At 39.5% G+C, this 18245-nt stretch overlaps 1 protein-coding gene across 2 annotated transcripts in view; it reads right to left on the bottom strand.

The window, feature by feature from the left end:
- The window catches only part of HADHA (hydroxyacyl-CoA dehydrogenase trifunctional multienzyme complex subunit alpha), a 55293-nt gene that overhangs the window by 32411 nt on the left and 4637 nt on the right, over nt 1–18245 (bottom strand). The window contains exons 2-7 of one of the 2 annotated variants that reach the window (XM_064363919.1): nt 13554–13595; nt 13387–13457; nt 10749–10882; nt 7914–8052; nt 5956–6075; nt 4292–4394 (exon numbers count right to left, since the gene is read on the bottom strand). In XM_064363919.1, coding sequence (XP_064219989.1) covers nt 4292–4394; nt 5956–6075; nt 7914–8052; nt 10749–10882; nt 13387–13457; nt 13554–13595 — 609 coding nt within the window. The remainder of the gene's footprint in view (nt 1–4291; nt 4395–5955; nt 6076–7913; nt 8053–10748; nt 10883–13386; nt 13458–13553; nt 13596–18245) is intronic. The other variant, XM_064363920.1, reaches the window with a different exon arrangement.

Below are 18245 nucleotides of genomic sequence, written 5' to 3'. Positions count from 1 at the left end.
CTACTAAAAATGCAAAAATTAGCCAGGTGTGGTGGCGTGTGCCTGTAGTCCCAGCTACTTGGGAGGCTGAGGCAGGAGAATTGCTTGAACCCAGGAGGTGGAGGTTTCAGTGAGCTGAGATCGCGCCATTGCACTCCAGCCTGGGTAACAAGAGTGAAACTCCGTCTCAAAAAAAAAAAAAAAAGAAATGGAGAACCTGAAGAGCCCTGCATCTATTAATTGAATTCATAGATAAAAATTTTCCCAACAAAGAAAACTAGGAGCCCAGGAATTACTGGTTAATTCTATCAAGCATTTAAGAGATAATACCAACTCTACATAAAATCTTCCAGAAAATACAAGAGGAGAGAACATTTCTCATTTTATGAAGCCAGCATTACCCTGATACCAACACCAGGCAAAAATATGGTAAGAAAAGAAAATTATCCTTGAGACCTTATCACTCATGACCAGACATAAAAATCCTTTATATGACAACAAAATGGAGTTTATTCCAAAAAGCAAGCCTGGTTCAATATTCAAAAATCAATGTGACTGACATTATTAATAGACTAAAAAAGAAAAAAACCCCACAATTATTTCAGTAGATGGAGAAAAGGCATGACAAAATTCAATACTCATTCTCAACAAACCTAATAAAGAGCACATACGAAAAACCTACAACTAATATCATACTTAATAGTGAATGCTAAGGGCCAGGTGTGGTGGCTCACACCTGTAATCTCAGCACTTTGAGAGGCCGAGGCGGTTGGATCACCTGCGGTCAGGAGTTCAAGATCAGCCTGGCCAACATGGTGAAACCCTATCTCTACTAAAAATACAAAAATTAGTCGGGTGTGGTGACGGGTGCCTGTAGTCCCAGTTACTCGGGAGGCCGAGGCAAAAGAATCGCTTGAACCCAGGAGGTGGAGGTTGCAGTGAACCGAGATCACGTCACTGCACTCCAGCCTGGGCAAGAAGAGAAAAACTCTATCTCAAAAAAAAAAAAAAGAGGCCGGGCACGGTGGCTCATGCCTTTAATCCTAGCACTTTGGGAGGCTGAGGTGGGTGGATCACCTGAGGTCAGGAGTTCAAGACCAGCCTGGCCATCATGGTGAAACCCCATCTTTAAAAAAAAAAAAAAAGGAAAGAAAAAAACTATAAAAAATAGTGAATGCTTTCCTCCTAAGACTGGGAACAAGTTGATACTTGTTCTCATGACTTCTATCCAATATTGTACAAAGGTCTTAGACATTGTGGTAAGTAAAAAAAAGAGAAATAAATGGCATCCATATTGGAAAGAAAGAAGCCAAACTGTCTTTACTTATAGACAACATAAGTATCTATGTAGAAAATCCTCAGGAATCTATATTAAAAAAAAAAAGCCTACTAGAACTAATAAATGAATTTAGCTAAAACACAAGATACACGGTCCATGTCTAAAAATCTTCGTATTTCTATATTCTAGTGAGAAATTAAAATTTAAAAAAAGTAAAACAGCCTAAAAGTATGAAATATCTAGGCATAAATTCAACAAAATGTGTTCAAGATAAGATCTATTTACTGAAAAGTACAAACGCTGCTGAGAGAAATTTAACCACCACCTAAATAAACAGGGAGCTTTGCCATGTTCATGGATGAAATGACTCAATACTTTTAAGATGTCAGTTCTCCCCAAATTTATATACTGATTCAATGCAATTCCAATAAAAATCCCAGCAGGTATTTTTGTAGATATGGACAAGATGATTATAAAATTTATATGCAAATGCAAAGGAACTAGTATGAGCAAAATAATTTTGAAGGAAGAGACCTGAGTTAGAGGACTTACACTGCCTCATTTCAGGATTCCCTATAAAATACAATAATCAAGACAGTGTAGTATTGGTTTAACGAAAGACACATAGATAACTAAGAATAGGAAATCCAATTAGCCCAAACAGATAAGGTCAGCTGATTCCTGAACAAGGGGTGAAGGTAGTTCACTGAGGAAATAGTAGTCTTCTCAACAAATGGTGCCAGGACATTTGGATATTTATATGCAAAAAAGGAAGAAAAGGCCTTTATTCCTTACCTCACACCATATATAAACTTGAAATGAATCACAGACCGAAATATAAGAGCTAAAACTAGAAAATGTCTAGAAGTATACAGGAAAATCTTAGTGATCTTTAGTCAGAAAAATTTTTTTTTTTTTTTTTTTTTTTTTGAGATGGAGTTTCGCTCTTGTTACCCAGGCTGGAGTCCAATGGCGCGATCTCGGCTCACCGCAACCTCTGCCTCCTGGGTTCAGGCAATTCTCCTGCCTCAGCCTCCTCAGTAGCTGGGATTACAGGCACGCGCCACCATGCCCAGCTAATTTTTTGTATTTTTAGTAGAGACGGGGTTTCACCATGTTGACCAGGTTGGTCTCGATCTCTTGACCTCGTGATCCACCCGCCTCGGCCTCCCAAAGTGCTGGGATTACAGGTGTGAGCCACCGTGCCTGGCCAGAAAAATATTTTTTAGATACCACACTAATAGCATGATTCATAAAAGAGAAACTTGATAAACCAAACTTGATTAAAATTAAGAATTTCTGCTCTTAACATAGTGAAAAGACAAGCCACAGACTGTGAGGAAGTATTTGCAAATCATGTATTTGATAAAGGACTTGTATCCTAATATATAAAGAACTCTGAAAACTCAATAATAAGAAAAACAACTCAGTCAAACAAAATGCGCAAAAAATTTGAAGAGACACTTTATCAAAGAAGATATATAGGCCGGGCATGGTAGCTTACGCCTGTAATCCCAGCACTTAGGGAGGCCGATGCAGGTGGATCATGAGGTCTACTAAAAATACAAAAATTAGCTGGGCCTGGTGGCACATGTCTGTAATCCCAGCTACTCAAGAGGCTGAGGGAAAAGAATTGCTTGAACCTGGGAGGCGGAGGTTGAGATGAACTGAGATTGTGCCACTGCACTCCAGCCTGGCGACAGAGGAAGACTCCATCTCGAAAAAGGAAAAAAAAAAAAAGAAGATATATGGATATTCAATATCTTTGGTAATTAGGGTAATATAAAACCACAATGAAATGTTACTACATTCCAGCTGGGTGCATATTTACACCATTACACTCCAGTCTGGGCAACAGAGTGAGACCCCAACATGCACAGACACACAGAAAATTAATACATTTACTATTAGGTAAATAGTATCTTAATAATGCTGATTTTCAAGAAATATAAGAGGGTGATGAACATACAAGTCATAATAATGGCTTCCTTGCATAAAGGGAGGCAAAGAAATTGAATGAGAGGAAGTAGCCCATCAGTAGATGTCAATTATTGTTAATATTCTCAAGTCCGTTGTTTCATTTATTATATTATTGTAACAGACATAAGAAACTGAAGGAAGGTTAAGCATGGATAATGATACAGGTAATTTAAGAACCAAAAATAATGACTTGATTGATTTCTGTACTCCTAACGTTCTAATTATAAAGCAAAATAAAAATCATGGTGATGTTGAAAATGATTTAGTATTAGCTATTTTAGAAAACTTCCTTCCTCAGAATAATGACTAATTTCTTAAGAGTTTGAGCTTCACTCTGTGCTTCCTGTGATATTCAAGAGGTTAACCCTTTTTTTCTTTTGAGACAGAGTCTGTCTCTGTTGCCCAGGCTGAAGTGCAATGGCAGGATCTTGCCTCACTGCAACCTCAGCCCCACCAGGTTCAAGCAATCCTCCTGCCTCAGCCGCCCAAGTAGCTGGGATACAGGTTTGCACCAACACGCCTAGCTAATTTTTGTATTTTTAGTGGAGACAGGTTTCACCATGTTGGCAAGGCTGGTCTCAAACTCCTGACCTCAAACGATCTTCCCACTTCAGCTTCCCAAAGTGCTGGAATTACATGTGTGAGCCACCGTGCCTGGCCTAAGAGGTTAATTTTTTTTTTTTTTTTTTTTTTAAAGAGGCAGGGTCTCACTATGTTGCCGAGGCTGGAGTACAGTGGCTATTCACAGGCGCAATCCCACTACTCATCAGCACAGGAGTTTTAAGCTGCTCCGTTTCCGACCTGGGCTGGTTCACCCCTCCTTAGGCAACCTGGTGGTCCGCCGCTTCCGGGAGGTCACCATATTGATGCTGAACTTATTGCACACACCCGACTGGTATAGCGCACTACAGCCCAGAACTCCTGAACTCAAGGGGTTCTCCAGCCTCAGCCTCCCTAGTAGCTGGGACCATAGGCATATGGTCCAGCGAGGTTAACTCTTTAAGAAAATAAATAACTTTATAAGGCCCGACTCTGAGATGTGCTAACACTTACCCAGGGGTTCCACCAATTGGTCAACCAGTCCCATTTTCTTTGCCCTGTCTGCACGAATGTTTCTACCAGTCAGCATCATGTCAAAAGCAGCAGGCACACCCACCTAACATGCAAGCAAGGATGAGAGTTTGGGGGAAAATCAGAGTGATCAATCATCAAATGAACAAATATTAAAACGAGAAAAGTCAAACCATATGTTTATGCTATTTATCAATAGCATACATAAGTTATATTTAACATACTGATATACATTTGGGTAATTTTGGGGATTACCTCTAGCTGAAGCAAAAATGTCTTTATTTCTTCTTTTAATTCAATATATAGGATTCTTATAATGATATGGTAAAGAATAAATTTCATGTTTCCTAAAATTGTGCATTTCTGTTTTTTTTTCTATCATTTATATAATATTTAAAATTCTGGCCAGGCGCAGTGGCTCACGCCTGTAATCCCAGCATTTTGGGAGGCTGAGGTGGGTGGATCACCTGAGGTCAGGAGGAGTTCAAGAGCAGCCTGGCCAACATGGTGAAACCCCGTCTTTACTAAAAATGTAAAAAATTAGCCAGGCATGGTGGCGCACTCCTGTAGTCCCAGCTACACAGGAGGCTGAGGCACGAGAATCACTTGAAGCCAGGAGGCAGAGGTTGCAGTGAGCCGAGATCATGCCACTGCACTCCAGCCTCAGCAACAGAGTGATACTCTGTCTCAAAACTAAAGTAAAAGAAAATAAAATTCTCATATTGAAACTAGTGAAGACTCTGAGAAACTTGATAGTTTTGACAAAATATTTAAAAAAGAATTTTAAGCTTAACAAAAATAGAACTCAGCTAGGGCTGCTTTTATGGTATACTAGAAGAAAGGCTTCTAGCAACATTCAAATACCAGCTACAGTTTAAGAAAAAAAAGAAGAAGAAAGAAACTTAGCAAATATTTTTGATACACATATATGTATATTCATTCTTTCAATAAATCCTTTTCACATTCCTATGAAGGAAAGCCCACTATTATTATTAGAAAATTATCACCATACACCTTGTTTTCTTTTGTACTCAACTGAGATGAACTTCCCTGCAAAGAGTATTTCTGTTGAGCCTTGTTTTCACTGAGGAATCTATAGTGCCAGAAGCTATGAGTTCAGTGGGCCCTTGGATTGACATTAAGATTGCTCTGGAGCATTCAGGTCTGACTGTTCTTCCCTTCTCCTTGGAATTCAAAGCCTGCTGAGCCTCTTTTGGTTCCATAAAACACAGCAATGAGAACATCCAAATCAAATGACAGAAAAAGGTCTGCCTCTTAAATTTATCATGAAATATTAATATAACTCATGGTTTTGAAAAACTGTTAAGACAGTACTATGTGGAAAGGGAATCAGTTAAAACGTAAGCTCCAGAAAAGCAAGACATGTATCAGTTATCTTTATCCTTCCTCAAGGACTAACAAAGGACCTTGATCAATAATTCTGTGGAATTGAAAAAATGAATACCAGGAATAAAAGTCTGTCATTGATCCTATATATTCATATTTTATTTGAATAATTTTAAATTTTAAATTTAAATTTAAAATTTTAATTTTAAATTCTATAGTGAATGCCCATATTATGCATTTTATACAGAAAACAGATCCAAAGAGGGCATATAGGTTCACAAAGGGGATGTTAGACTCACCATTTTGGGCAGCCTTTGCGTGCCCCCTGCTCCTGGTAAGATCCCCAACAAGACTTCAGGGCTACCTAATACTGTTTTTCTGTCTTTTGTTGCTATTCTGTATTGGCATGAAATAGCAAGCTTTGAACAAATGAAAGAAAATCAGAATGTTAGAAAATATAACTTAGTAGCAACTTGAGATCTATGAGGGTTTAAAGATTACTTATAAAGCAGGAATGTGACCACAGAAAAAACTGAAATTCCTTAGGCTGGCATTTAATAATTTCTAGAATTTACCTTTTTAGTCTTTTTTTCATACTTTCCCTCTAATTTACCAACCTCTTTTTGGGCTGTAGATCTCCTTAAAACTCTACTGAAAGCTACAGAAGCTCTAAAGAGAAAAATGCACATATAATTTTTATATATGGACCCAGGTTAAAAAGCCCTGTACTCTTCAATCGAGCATATCTACTTATAGTGTCCTAGTTGGCTTTGCTGTTGCCTTTGCTCACACCATACCATATTCGGAATCTTTTTCCATCCATATTCTGGTTAATCAAATTCTGCTTATAGTTTAGGACCAGGCACAGGTTCCTTAATTAATATAGTCATGTGTCACATAATGAGGGGGATATGTTCTGAGAAATGCATCATTAGGCAATTTTATTGTTGTGTGAACATCATAGAGTGTACTTACACAAACCCAGCTAGCATAGCCTGCTACATATCTACACTATATGGCATAGCCTGTTGCTCCTAGGCCAGCAGTTCCCAACCTTTTTGACACCAGGGACTGGTTTTGTGGAAGACAATTTTTCCAAGAACTAGGGTGGGGTGGGAGGAGGGGGTGGTTTCAGGATGAAACTGTTCCTCTTCAAATCAATAGGCATTAGAGGCTGATGGAGTGTGCAACCTGGATCCCTTGCATGTGCAGTTCACAACAGGATTCATGCTCTTATGAGAATCTAATGCCACTGTTGATATGACAGGAGGCGGAACTCAGGCAGTAATGTTCACTTGCCCACAGCTCACCTCCTGCTGTGAGGCCCAGTTCCTAACAGGCTCTGGCCTGGGGACTGGGGACCCCTGTCCTAAGGGGCTACAAACTTGGATAGCATGTGACTGTACTGAATACTGTAGGCAACTGTGACACAATGATAAACATTTCTATATCTAAATACAGAAAAGGTATAGTAAAAATGCAGTGTTATAGTCTTATAGGACCAGTGTTGTATATGCAATTGGTCACTGAAACGTTATATGGCAAGTGACTGTATATGTGAAAGTGTCTGGCACAGAGTCCAGCATGTGAAAAGCATGCTCAATAAATGTTTTCTTTTCCCTTCCTTTTTTCCCATATGTTCTGATCTGGTAAACATCTCTTCTCTCAAAGCTTCTATTATTTACCATCTTTACTACTCACAAAGCACTTACATTATACTTTGCGTATCTCGACCAGACTTAAGTAGCTTAAGAGCACAGATCACACTTCTGAATCTTTGCCCTGCAAACTTGAACCAGATTTTTAAAACTGAAAAGGACATTAGAGATGCAGTTCCAATGAAAACATCACACCTTCATTTACCTGCTCTGTGTCACTTGCTCTGTGTCATGCAGATTAAGGATCAAAATCTATCTAGAAGTTTGATAACTAAAAACAAAGCTGGCTGGGTGCAGTGGCTCATGCCTGTAATCCCAGCACTTTGGAAGATTGAAGTGGGCAGATCACCTGAGGATAGGAGTGTGAGACCAGCCTGGCCAACATGGTGAAACCCCATCTCTACTCAAGATACAAAAATTAGCTGGGCATGGTGATGTGCATCTGTAATCCCAGCTACTGGAGTGGCTGAGGCAGGAAAACCAAAGCTGATTGTCCTCCAGGAACTTTTTTTCAGGCAAAGCAGTAGCCTAAGGATTTACAGCTGATGAATGCCACCAATGAGCTGGACAGTGTCTCCATGACTTTGGAGTATCTATACCTCAAGTCCTCCTCCCAGGCAGGATCCACTGATGGCAGCCACAACAGGCTTTGTGGACTTTTCAAGTTTCTCAAATGTTCTCTGTGCTTCTTGTGAGATCTGTGTTACTTCTTGAGGGGTCTTGCAAGCGGCTAACATGCTGCATTATCCATAAAAGTAGAGAACAGAGAAAGAGATAAAACTATAACTTATTTGGTTCAATACTTACTCACTATATACTTATCCCATCATACATCAATATTTGGTAATTAATCTTCAAATACTCAGAAGGCTAAGAATGATTTTGCTTCAAATAGCACAATATCAGCAATATCATCTCTCTATAAAGAGTGTTAAATTTCTGGATCCAGAAAACATAAATGTGTTGCATAATTTATTTTTACTTCTGTAACAAATCATTAAATCACAAAGCTTGGTACATGAGAAAATCATCTTTGGTAAATAATTTCACGATCAGATTAAACATTTCTCTATCAGGCAGTTAGGTTAAACAGCAATAAAAATGACAGCAAAAGAAAAGCTCCCATGTGGTTTAGAGAAATCTAAAACCTTTTAATAAATCCCCCTAATGATTAAAAATGATCAGGTAGGCTGGGCATGATGGCTCACACCTGTAATTCCAGCACTTTGGGAGGCCGAGGGAGGTGGATCACTTGAGGTCAGGGTTTCGAGACCAGCCTGGTCAACATGGTGAAACCCTGTCTCTACTAAAAATACAAAAATTAGCCAGGCATGCTGGTGCACACCTGTAGTCCCAGCTACTCGGGAGGCTGAGGCAGGAGAATCACTGGAACTCAGGAGGTAGAGGTTGCAATGAGCCAACATTGCACCATTGCACTCCAGCCTGGCTGGCAGAGCAAGACTCTGTTTCAGAAATAAATAAGTAAATAAAAATGATCAGGTGCAATGATATTGTACTCAATGCCCTTTAATTTCAGTTTGTTTCATTTGCTACTTTGTGAACACATTTTTAGATATGGATTTTGTAATTTTGACCAAGGATAACTAGTATTTTCTGTCATTTTATACACTGAGAGTTGCTCAGCTGGCCTCATAGAAGCTACATGTATTTTCCTCTGGATATAGGTAGCTACTGCCACGTACACTGGTGTCTCGTTAGACTTTATAAATGTTCTGTTTAACGTTTATATTTTAGAAGATGCAAAATTATCTTATCAAGTGGTTTTTCTTCTAGCTGAATTATTTGTGCCTAACAAGACACTGACTACTAAACATAAATAATTACACTTCAAGTACAAATTACTAAATCTACAATGCTGGCTATCACTGTCTAAAATGCAAAGAATATAAAAATACCCATATTTTAACGGAATTGACAACTTACCATTTTAACCTATTAAATTAACACTAAAATAGCTTTTCCTCTTCTTATACATGTGTAAGCAATTGTAAATTAAGTTAATATAAGCATGCATTCCACCATTTAGAATAGGGAAAGAAAATACTAGCTGCATCTGTAAAGTTTCCTTCAACAATCTCAAGTCCTACCACCCACTTCAGTTCCCTGAAGCGGCCATCTTCATGTTTGTAGTGTCTCCTTCCAGACCAACTATGCTTGTGTCCATTAACAGTATCAAGAATTATTCCAGATTTGGTTTTGGTTTTCAAACATTTATAGAAACGTTCTGCAACTTGCTTTTATTTTACCTTAACCTTATTTTTGAGTTCTAACATCATATCGTGGATCTAGTTAATTCCTTTTACCTGTTTTGTAGTATTCTATTGTGTGAATAGTTCACATTTTACTTGTCCATTTTCCTTTGACTGACATTTGGTTTTAAATTCTTCATTATTTTAAACTATACAAAACCAAACATCCTTGTACACTGGTTCTTATAAACAAGGGGTGAGATTTCTCTAGATCATATGGTGTGTGTGTGTGTGTGTGTGTGTGTGTGTGTGTGTATATGTGTGTGTGCATATATATATATATATATATATGCACATATGTATGTATTTTTTTATTAGACAGAGTCTCGCTCTGTCACCCTGGATGGAGTGCAGTGGTGCGATCTCAGCTCACTGAAACCTCCGCCTCCCAAGGGATTCTTGTGCCGCAGCCTCCTGAGTAGTTGGGATTACAAGCGTGTGCCACCACGCCTAATTTTTGTATTTTTAGTAGAGATGGGGTTTCACCATGTTGGCCACGCTGATTTCGAGCTCTTGGCCTTATGTGATCTGCCTGCCTCAGTCTCCCAAAGTGCTGGGATTACAGGCAAGAGCCACCATACCCAGTCTGATACGTATATTTTCAATTTTACTGAATGCTGCCAAGTTGCTCTCCAAAGTTGCTCTAACAACTGGCATTCCTACTAGTAACATGTTAACTTTCTCATTTCCCCAAGTTCTGGCTAACACATATTTTCAAACTTCTAAATGTTTTCTGGTCTCATGGGTAAAAAATGGCATCTCATTGTTAGCTTCCCTCAGAAACTACTTTCAGCTTCTTTAAGGGAAGGCAATTATTTAGTCTTCCGTGGTTGAAGCAATAAGCCCTTCTATTTTCTCAACCTTATTATACTCATAAAAATAAGTTTAAAAACTTTCAGAGAATTTACTCCTACCTTCTTTTGTTTTTGTTTTTTTTTTCTTTCTTTCTTTTAGAGACAAGGTCTTGCTATGTTACCAAGTGGCCTTGAACTCCTGGGTTCAAGCGATTCTCCTGCCGCAGCATCCTAAGGAGTTGATACTACAGGCCTGTGTCACTGTGCTCAGCATTTATACTTTCTTTTAAAAGGAGAAATTATTAGGCCTAAGAAACATACCAAGAAACAAACCAAGATAAAAGATGACTTCAAGTTTTCTAAAACTTACTTGATATCAGCACCTGCAATAAAGCAGCCTGGCTTTGATGAGATAAGTACGGCACTTCTGATTTGATCGCTAGCCCAGATTTCATTCATAACTTCTATGAACTCTGAATGCAGCTCTTTACTCAGTGTATTTACCTGCCAAAGAGAAATATATACAGCTAAGGGTTTAAATTTGAAGTACCGGATGTACAGATCACCATCAAATGGTATTTTGATTATAAGAAATATATGTATCCAGCAGAAATATACTGTTAGAAGAGAATAAGAAATAACATCCTCCCAGCAAGTCAGCAGCTTTCTATTCAGGCAGCTTTGGCCCACTATAAGCACTCTTTCCTTTAAAAATAGGTCTCCTCAAAGGAAGAACTCAGGGTCATCATCAGAGTTTAAATCATATGTGGGCTATAAACAAATAGGTCTACAAACATTTATTGGCATGGAAAAAAATCTGTGTAATGTTAAGAAAAAAATGAAATAAAAATAAAATATATAGGCCAGGCATGGTGGCTCATCCCAATAATCCCTACACTTTGGGAGGCCAACGTGGGCAGATCACTTGAGCTCAGGAGTTTGAGACCAGCCTAGGCAACATAATGGAATCCTGTCTCTACAGAAAATACAAAAATTAGCTGGGCCTGGTGGAACACGGCTATAGTCCCAGCTACTCAGGAGACTTAGTTGGGAGGATCACCTGAGCCTGAGGAGGCTGAGGCTGCTATGAGCTGTGATTGTGCCACTGCATTCCAGCCTAGGCAACAGAATGAGACCCTATGTCCCAAAAACAAACAAACAAAAAAACCAAACAGTGTGATCTTAGCTTTGCAAATATTATTCGTTGACACTGAATTAAATGTGATTATCCCATGGAAGATACCAAGGAAAAACAATGTGATTATCTTTGGGTTTGAATTATGAATGATTACTATTTTCTTCTTTATTTATTTTTTTGAGACAGCGTTTCACTCTGGTTGCCCAGGCTGGAGTGCAATGGCACAATCTCGGCTCATCGCAACCTCCACCTCCTGAGTTCAAGCAATTCTCTTGCCTCAGCCTGCCGAGTAGCTGGGATTACAGGCATGTGCCACCATGCCTGGCTAATTGTGTATTTTCAGTAGAGACAGGGTTTCTCCACGTTGGCCAGGCTGGTCTCGAACTCCTGACCTCAGGTGATCCGCCCACCTCAGCTTCCCAAAGTGCTGGGATTACAGGTGTGAGCCACCGCGCCCGGCCAGTTTTTGTTGTTGTTTGTTTTTGTTTTTTTTTAGAAAGACAGGGTCTTGCTCTGTCTCCCAGACTGGAGTGCAGTAGTGCAATTATATCTCACTGTAACCTTGAACTCCTAGGTTCAAGCGATCTTTCCACCTCAGCCTCCAGAGTAGCTAGCACTACAGGTGAACATCACCATACCCAACTATTTTTTATTTTTCATAGAGACAGGTCTTGCTATGTTGAACAGGGTGGTCTCAAACTCCTGGGCTAAAGCGATCTTCCTGCCTCGGCCATCCAGTGTTGGGATTATAAGTGTGAGCCATAGTGTCCAGCCTGGCTACAAGATTGATTTTTAAAGAATTATTTGCACCAAATTTAGATGGGAGAAAAGCATGGACTCCCACAATAAAGCTCTTCTTGGCAAAAGAATGGATTAATGTTACACACTTTGTTGAAGCTGCCAAAGACAAATGAAGTTTCAATTCGAGCAGAACTTGATTTCCAATATGCATACTGCACTGCGTCATTCAGATTCCTCAGGAAACTTAACAGACAAGTATCCACATTTTACCCAGCCAATTTACTACGAATAGTGACTTATGTCAGGCAGGTAATGAAGAAAGTGGATTTAACAACCTCATATTTAAGATGGGTAGGCAAATTTTGAGTCTTTTTTTTTTTTTTTGAGATGGAGTTTTACTCTTTTTGCCCAGGCTGGAGTGCAATGGCACGATCTCAGTTTACCACAAACTCCGCTCCCAGGGTTCAAATGATTCTCCTGCCTCAGCCTCTAGAGTAGCTGGGATTATAGGCATGTGCCACCACGCCTGACTAATTTTTTGTATTTTTAGTAGAGACAGGGTTTCTCCATGTTGGTCAGGCTGGTCTCGAATTCCCAACCTCAGTTTATCCGCCTGCCTCGGCCTCCCAAAGTGCTGGGATTACAGGTGTGAGCCACTGCGCCCTGCCCTGAGTCTTATAAACAAAGCTTGACTAGCTAGACTTCAGGTTATAATGTAGAATGAGGAAGTGACTTATTAGAGAAGAACATCTTCTTAGAAGAATCATCTTGAACCAGAAGAGAATTATTCTCTAATAATGCTTCTTATTAGAGAAGAATCTTCTAAGAAGATGTTCTTCTCTAATAAGTCACTTCCTCATTCTACATTATAACCTGAAGGCTAGCTAGTCTTGCTAATCCTTGATGTTTATCTGGCACCTAAGGTCAACAAGAGGAATTCTTACACAAGAACCTCTTCTTTAGATAACTGACTTGCTTGGGCAATCTGTCAAACTTCCATATAACTATCAAAACTGTAAATTTATATAAGATTACTGCCAAGTTGGTGAATTTGGGGAAATATCTTTCCCATTCAGGACTAGATTCATAATGTGGTTAGTAGAAATAAACTGCAAATTAAATGAGATACCTTTGAATTGGGAGAGTTAATTCGAATAACTGCCACATCTCCTTTGACTCCATAGTTAATATGGGTTCTGGCTAAAAGAAAATAAAAGTTTATTTGTAAACATATTTATTGCAACATAAATCCAAAAAGCAACATAAGCATACATATCAACAAGAAATTAAACTTACTCAGCAAAGCAGAAGACTCTGTAAAATTGCGACATATATAACCTATAAGAAAAAGATATTTCAAAATGAATTTGCAAAACAATTTCTGTAGTACTTTTTATATATAATAAAGCTGTAATTTACAATAACAACAACAAAAACCCCAAATCAGTACAATGTATTCTAAGTCATCACTGTGAATACTGCCATATTTTTTCCATTTCAATTATTAGGTCAGATGATTATTCAGATACTAAAAGAGGAAGACTGCCCCTCCCCAAATCTACATCCCCAGAATCTGTGAATACGTTAGGTTACATGGCAAAGGAGGGGTTAAGGTTGCTAATCAGTTGGCCTTAATAAAGAAAAGTTTATCATGGATTATCCAGGTGGGCCCAGTGTAATCACAAAAGGGAAGAAGGAGGCAAAGAGAACCAGAGAGATAGCAATATGAGAATGACTTGGCCCCATGTGGAAGCAGGCAATGAGTCAAAGAATGCAGGCAGCTTCCAGAAGCTGGAAAAGGTAAGGTAATGGATTTTCCCCTAAAGCATCTCTAATGAACATAGCCCTGCCATTACCTTTGATTTTACCCAAGTGAGACCCATTTCAGACTTCTGACCTTCATAACTGTAATATACTTTTATCGTTTTAGACACTATGTGTTTCTTGCATTGGAACCAAATTAAAAAAAGAAAAAAGTCTAGACATTATGTGGTAATCTGTTACAGCAGCAATAGGAAACTAAGACACTAAGCAATAAGTAACCTACAAAGCAACCCATAATGTCAGTTCCAAATGTATTCCAAATATATCCCAACTATGTTTTCCAAGCATGTCCTCTTTCATTTTTTTGGCGAGATGGACTTTGCAGTGTTATCAAAAGTAAAATCAAGTAGCAACAGTAGCTACTATAAATGAAATAGTTCATGTCATACTTTGCTATTGTAAGCGTTTCTAACTGAAAAGGTCTACATTGAATGCCGCAAGAATATTCTTACTCCTTGGATAATAAAGACCAGCTACTCTCCTCTCTCTTTCCTAATCACTTCACTAGTTTAGGCTCTGCAGATGATGATGACGATGAGATGATCTTTTGAGCACAAACCATCACGAGAGAAACTCCAGTGGAAGATCTTTCAATCTGGACTCTAGACAGAAGGTAAGGAACACTGGGGAATTCTAGGCAAACATGCCAACTTTGTTTCAGACATGACTCTACCTCTATTCCACCATTAAAGGCTTACCTCGGTCCTGCTCTCATCCAAACATCTTGCTCTAGGTGACAATCAAGCTGTTATAGAGGCAGCCCAGGATCAACATCCCTTAATTACAACTTCCAGTCTTCTTCAAAACACCCTGCTTTTTCTTCCCTTGTCTTTCAGTCATTTTCACCTCAAACATTTCTCCTATGCACCTCTTTAACTCCTTACTCCTTCTCCCTGCCCACATCTTCCAAATTTTGCCCAGTTATCTTAGGAAAAAGTTTTCTCTTTCTTTGATTCTAAAAACAAAAACAAACCACCCCTTAATTGATTAACAGCAAGACACATGGAAACACTTGCATTGAGGAAAAGGCATAAGTCTTACAATAACAGCAAATAAAGAACTGGTGCTTTAACAAAATCCAGAGGTTCCTTCATGCATCTCCTCTAATTACACTACCTTTTCCAGGTATTAGTAATTTAATTCTTAATTATTTGTACTAAAACCTTTTTGTTTTTAATTTTCATAGAAATATACAACATTTGGGCTACATTAGTGACTAGGCTTTGGAATCCACAAATATAATTTAGGAGTGTGGGGAGTGCCTGACTGATTTAGGAGTGCTATTGAAAAAAAAGTTATATTAAAGTAACTCTAAATTTAAATGGATTAAATGCCCCAATCAAAGACAGAGACAGGTAAATTGAATAAAAAGTCAAAACCCATCGGTACACTGTATCCAGATCTATTTCACAAGCAACGACATACAAAGACTCAAAACAAAGGGATGGAGGAAGATTCACCAATTAAATGGAGAGCAAAAAAAAAGAAAAAAAAGCAAGAGTTGTAACTTTCGTCTCTCACAAAATAGACTTTAATAGTAACAAAGACTAAAAGAAACAAAGAAGGACATTACATAATGGTAAAAGGATCAATGCAACAACAGGAGTTAATCATTATAAATATATATGCACCCAATACAGGAGCACCCAGATACATAAGACAAGTTCTTAATGACTTATAAAGGGACCTGGACTCCTGCACAATAATGGCGGGAGATTTTGACACCACATTGTTAATATTCGATGGATCAACGACATAGAAAATTAATAGGGACATCTATGATTTGAACTTAGACCTGGAATAAGTAAACTTAGTGAATATTTATAGAATTCTCCACCCCAGATCCACAGAACATACATTTTTCTCAGTATCATATTACACCTATTTTGAAAGTGACTACATAATTGGAAGTAAACCACTCTTCAGCATTTGCATAGCATTTGACAGACTTAAATGAAATATTGGTTGGCTGTTTGTTATTTTCTTTCCTTATTCCTTCCTGTCTCCGTTGTTAAGCACAATTATCGGCATAAAAGAGGTTTTTAGTATCTATTTTTAGATTGCATTCCAGCCTGGGCAATAGAGCAAGAATCTTGTTCTCTCTCCCCCTTTTACTTTCTCTCATAAAAAAAATTTAAAAAAAATAGAATGAGACACTGCTGGTCACCAACAGAACTATATCAGAGTAATACTCTCCCTTCTGACTCTCAATTCATAGTACACAAATTAGCTATTATTTAATGAGCCAGCTATGCAAAAAAAAAAAAAAAAAGAAAGAAAGAAAGAGAGTTAAAATTCTTGGCCAGGCACAGTAGCTCACGCCTGTAATCCCAGCGCTTTTGGAGGCTGAGGCGGGTGGATCACCTGAAGTTAGAAGTTCAAGACCAGCCTGGAACATGGTAAAACCCCGTCTCTCCTAAAAATACAAAAATTAGCTGGGTGTGATGGCGCACGCCTGTAATCCCAGCGTCTCAGGAGGCTGAGGTGGGAGGACTGCTTGAACCAGGAAGGTTGCAATGAGCAGAGATCGCGTCACTGCACTCCAGCCTGGGAGAGAGAAAAAAAAGTTAAAATTCTTGGCCGGGCACAGTGGCTCACGCCTGTAATCCCAGCACTTTGGGACACTGAGGTGGTGGATTGCCTAAGGTCAGAAGTTCGAGGCCAGCCTGACCAACATGGTAAAACCCTGTCTCTACTAAAAATACAAAAATTAGCCAGGCATGGTGGCAGGCGCCTGTAATCCCAGCTACTCAGGAGGTTGAGGCAGGACAATCACTTGAACCCAGGAGTTGGAGGTTGCAGTGAGTGGAGATCATGCCACTGCACTCCAGCCTGGGTGACAGAGCGAGACTCATTTCAAAAAAAAAAAAAAAGAGTTGGCTGGGCCCGGTGGCTCACACCTGTAATCCCAGCACTCTGGGAGGCTGAGGTGGGTGGATCATGAAACCCCATCTCTACTAAAAATACAAAAAATTAGCCAGGTATGGTGGTGGGCACCTGTGATCCCAGCTACTTGGGAGGCTAAGACAGAGAATTGCTTGAACCCAGGAGGTGGAGGTTGCAGTGAGCTGAGATTTCACCACTGCACTCCTGCCTGGTGACAGAGCGAGACTCCGTCTCAAAAAAAAAAAAATGTATATATATATATACACACACACACACACACACACACACACACACATATATATACATATATATATCTCCAACTGGACTAGGATTTCCACAGCAGTATTGAGAAGTGAGTCTAGAAACATGCTGACCATCAGAATCAACTGGGGAGTTTCAGTCAATTCCGGTGGGAAGGGAAGCAGGGGATAGGTAAGATACTCAAAATTCCTGGGTCCCAATCTAGGACCAATAGAATATCAGACTTTTAGGAAGTTGGGCTTCAGAATCTTTAAAAAGGTGGGCTGGGCGCGGTGGCTCAAGCCTGTAATCCCAGCACTTTGGGAGGCCGAGGCGGGCGGATCATGAGGTCAGGAGATTGAGACCATCCTGGCCAACGTGGTGAAACCTCGCCTCTATTAAAAATACAAAAAAATTAGCTGAGCATGGTGGCGTGTGCCTGTAGTCCCAGCTACTCGGGAGGCTGAGGCAGGAGAATTGCTTGAACCCAGGAGGCGGAGGTTGCAATAAGCCGAGATTGTGCCACTGCACTCCAGCCTGGTGCCTGGTTACAAAAAAAAAAAAAAAAAAAGGTGATGCTGAAGTATACAGCAAACAAATGGGCACATAGGAAGTACTGACTGGAGAACCCAACGATGGTGGAGTGGAATAGGGGAGGACCATCAGTAGGTAGGCAAGGCTCTTGCTTCCTCCATCTTTTCTCTTTATCCCCCAGTTCTTTACGGGAAGGAAAGAGAAGGCACAAAAAATAGCAGCTTTATACTGGTTGGAAAGGCAAGGTGACAGATTACAAAAAGAAAAGAAAGAAAACTGTGATTAGCGCACAGTGCCTCACACCTGTAATCCCAGCACTTTGGGAGGCTGAAGCAGGCAGATCACCTGAGGTCAGGAGTTCGAGACCAGCCTGGCCAACATGGTGAAACCTCATCTCTACTAAAAATACAAAAATCAGCTGGTTGTGGTGGCATGTGCCTGTAGTCCCAGCTACTCGGGAGGCTGAGGCAGGAAAATCACTTGAACCCAGAAGGTGGACGTTGC

This window comes from Aotus nancymaae, unplaced genomic scaffold (assembly GCF_030222135.1).
Source record: "Aotus nancymaae isolate 86718 unplaced genomic scaffold, 86718_ANA_hifiasm-v0.15.2.pri h1tg000057l, whole genome shotgun sequence".
Classification (NCBI taxonomy): domain Eukaryota; kingdom Metazoa; phylum Chordata; class Mammalia; order Primates; family Aotidae; genus Aotus; species Aotus nancymaae.
The sequence above is the reverse complement of the archived record's forward strand: the minus strand, read 5'-3'. Positions and strand labels throughout refer to the sequence as shown.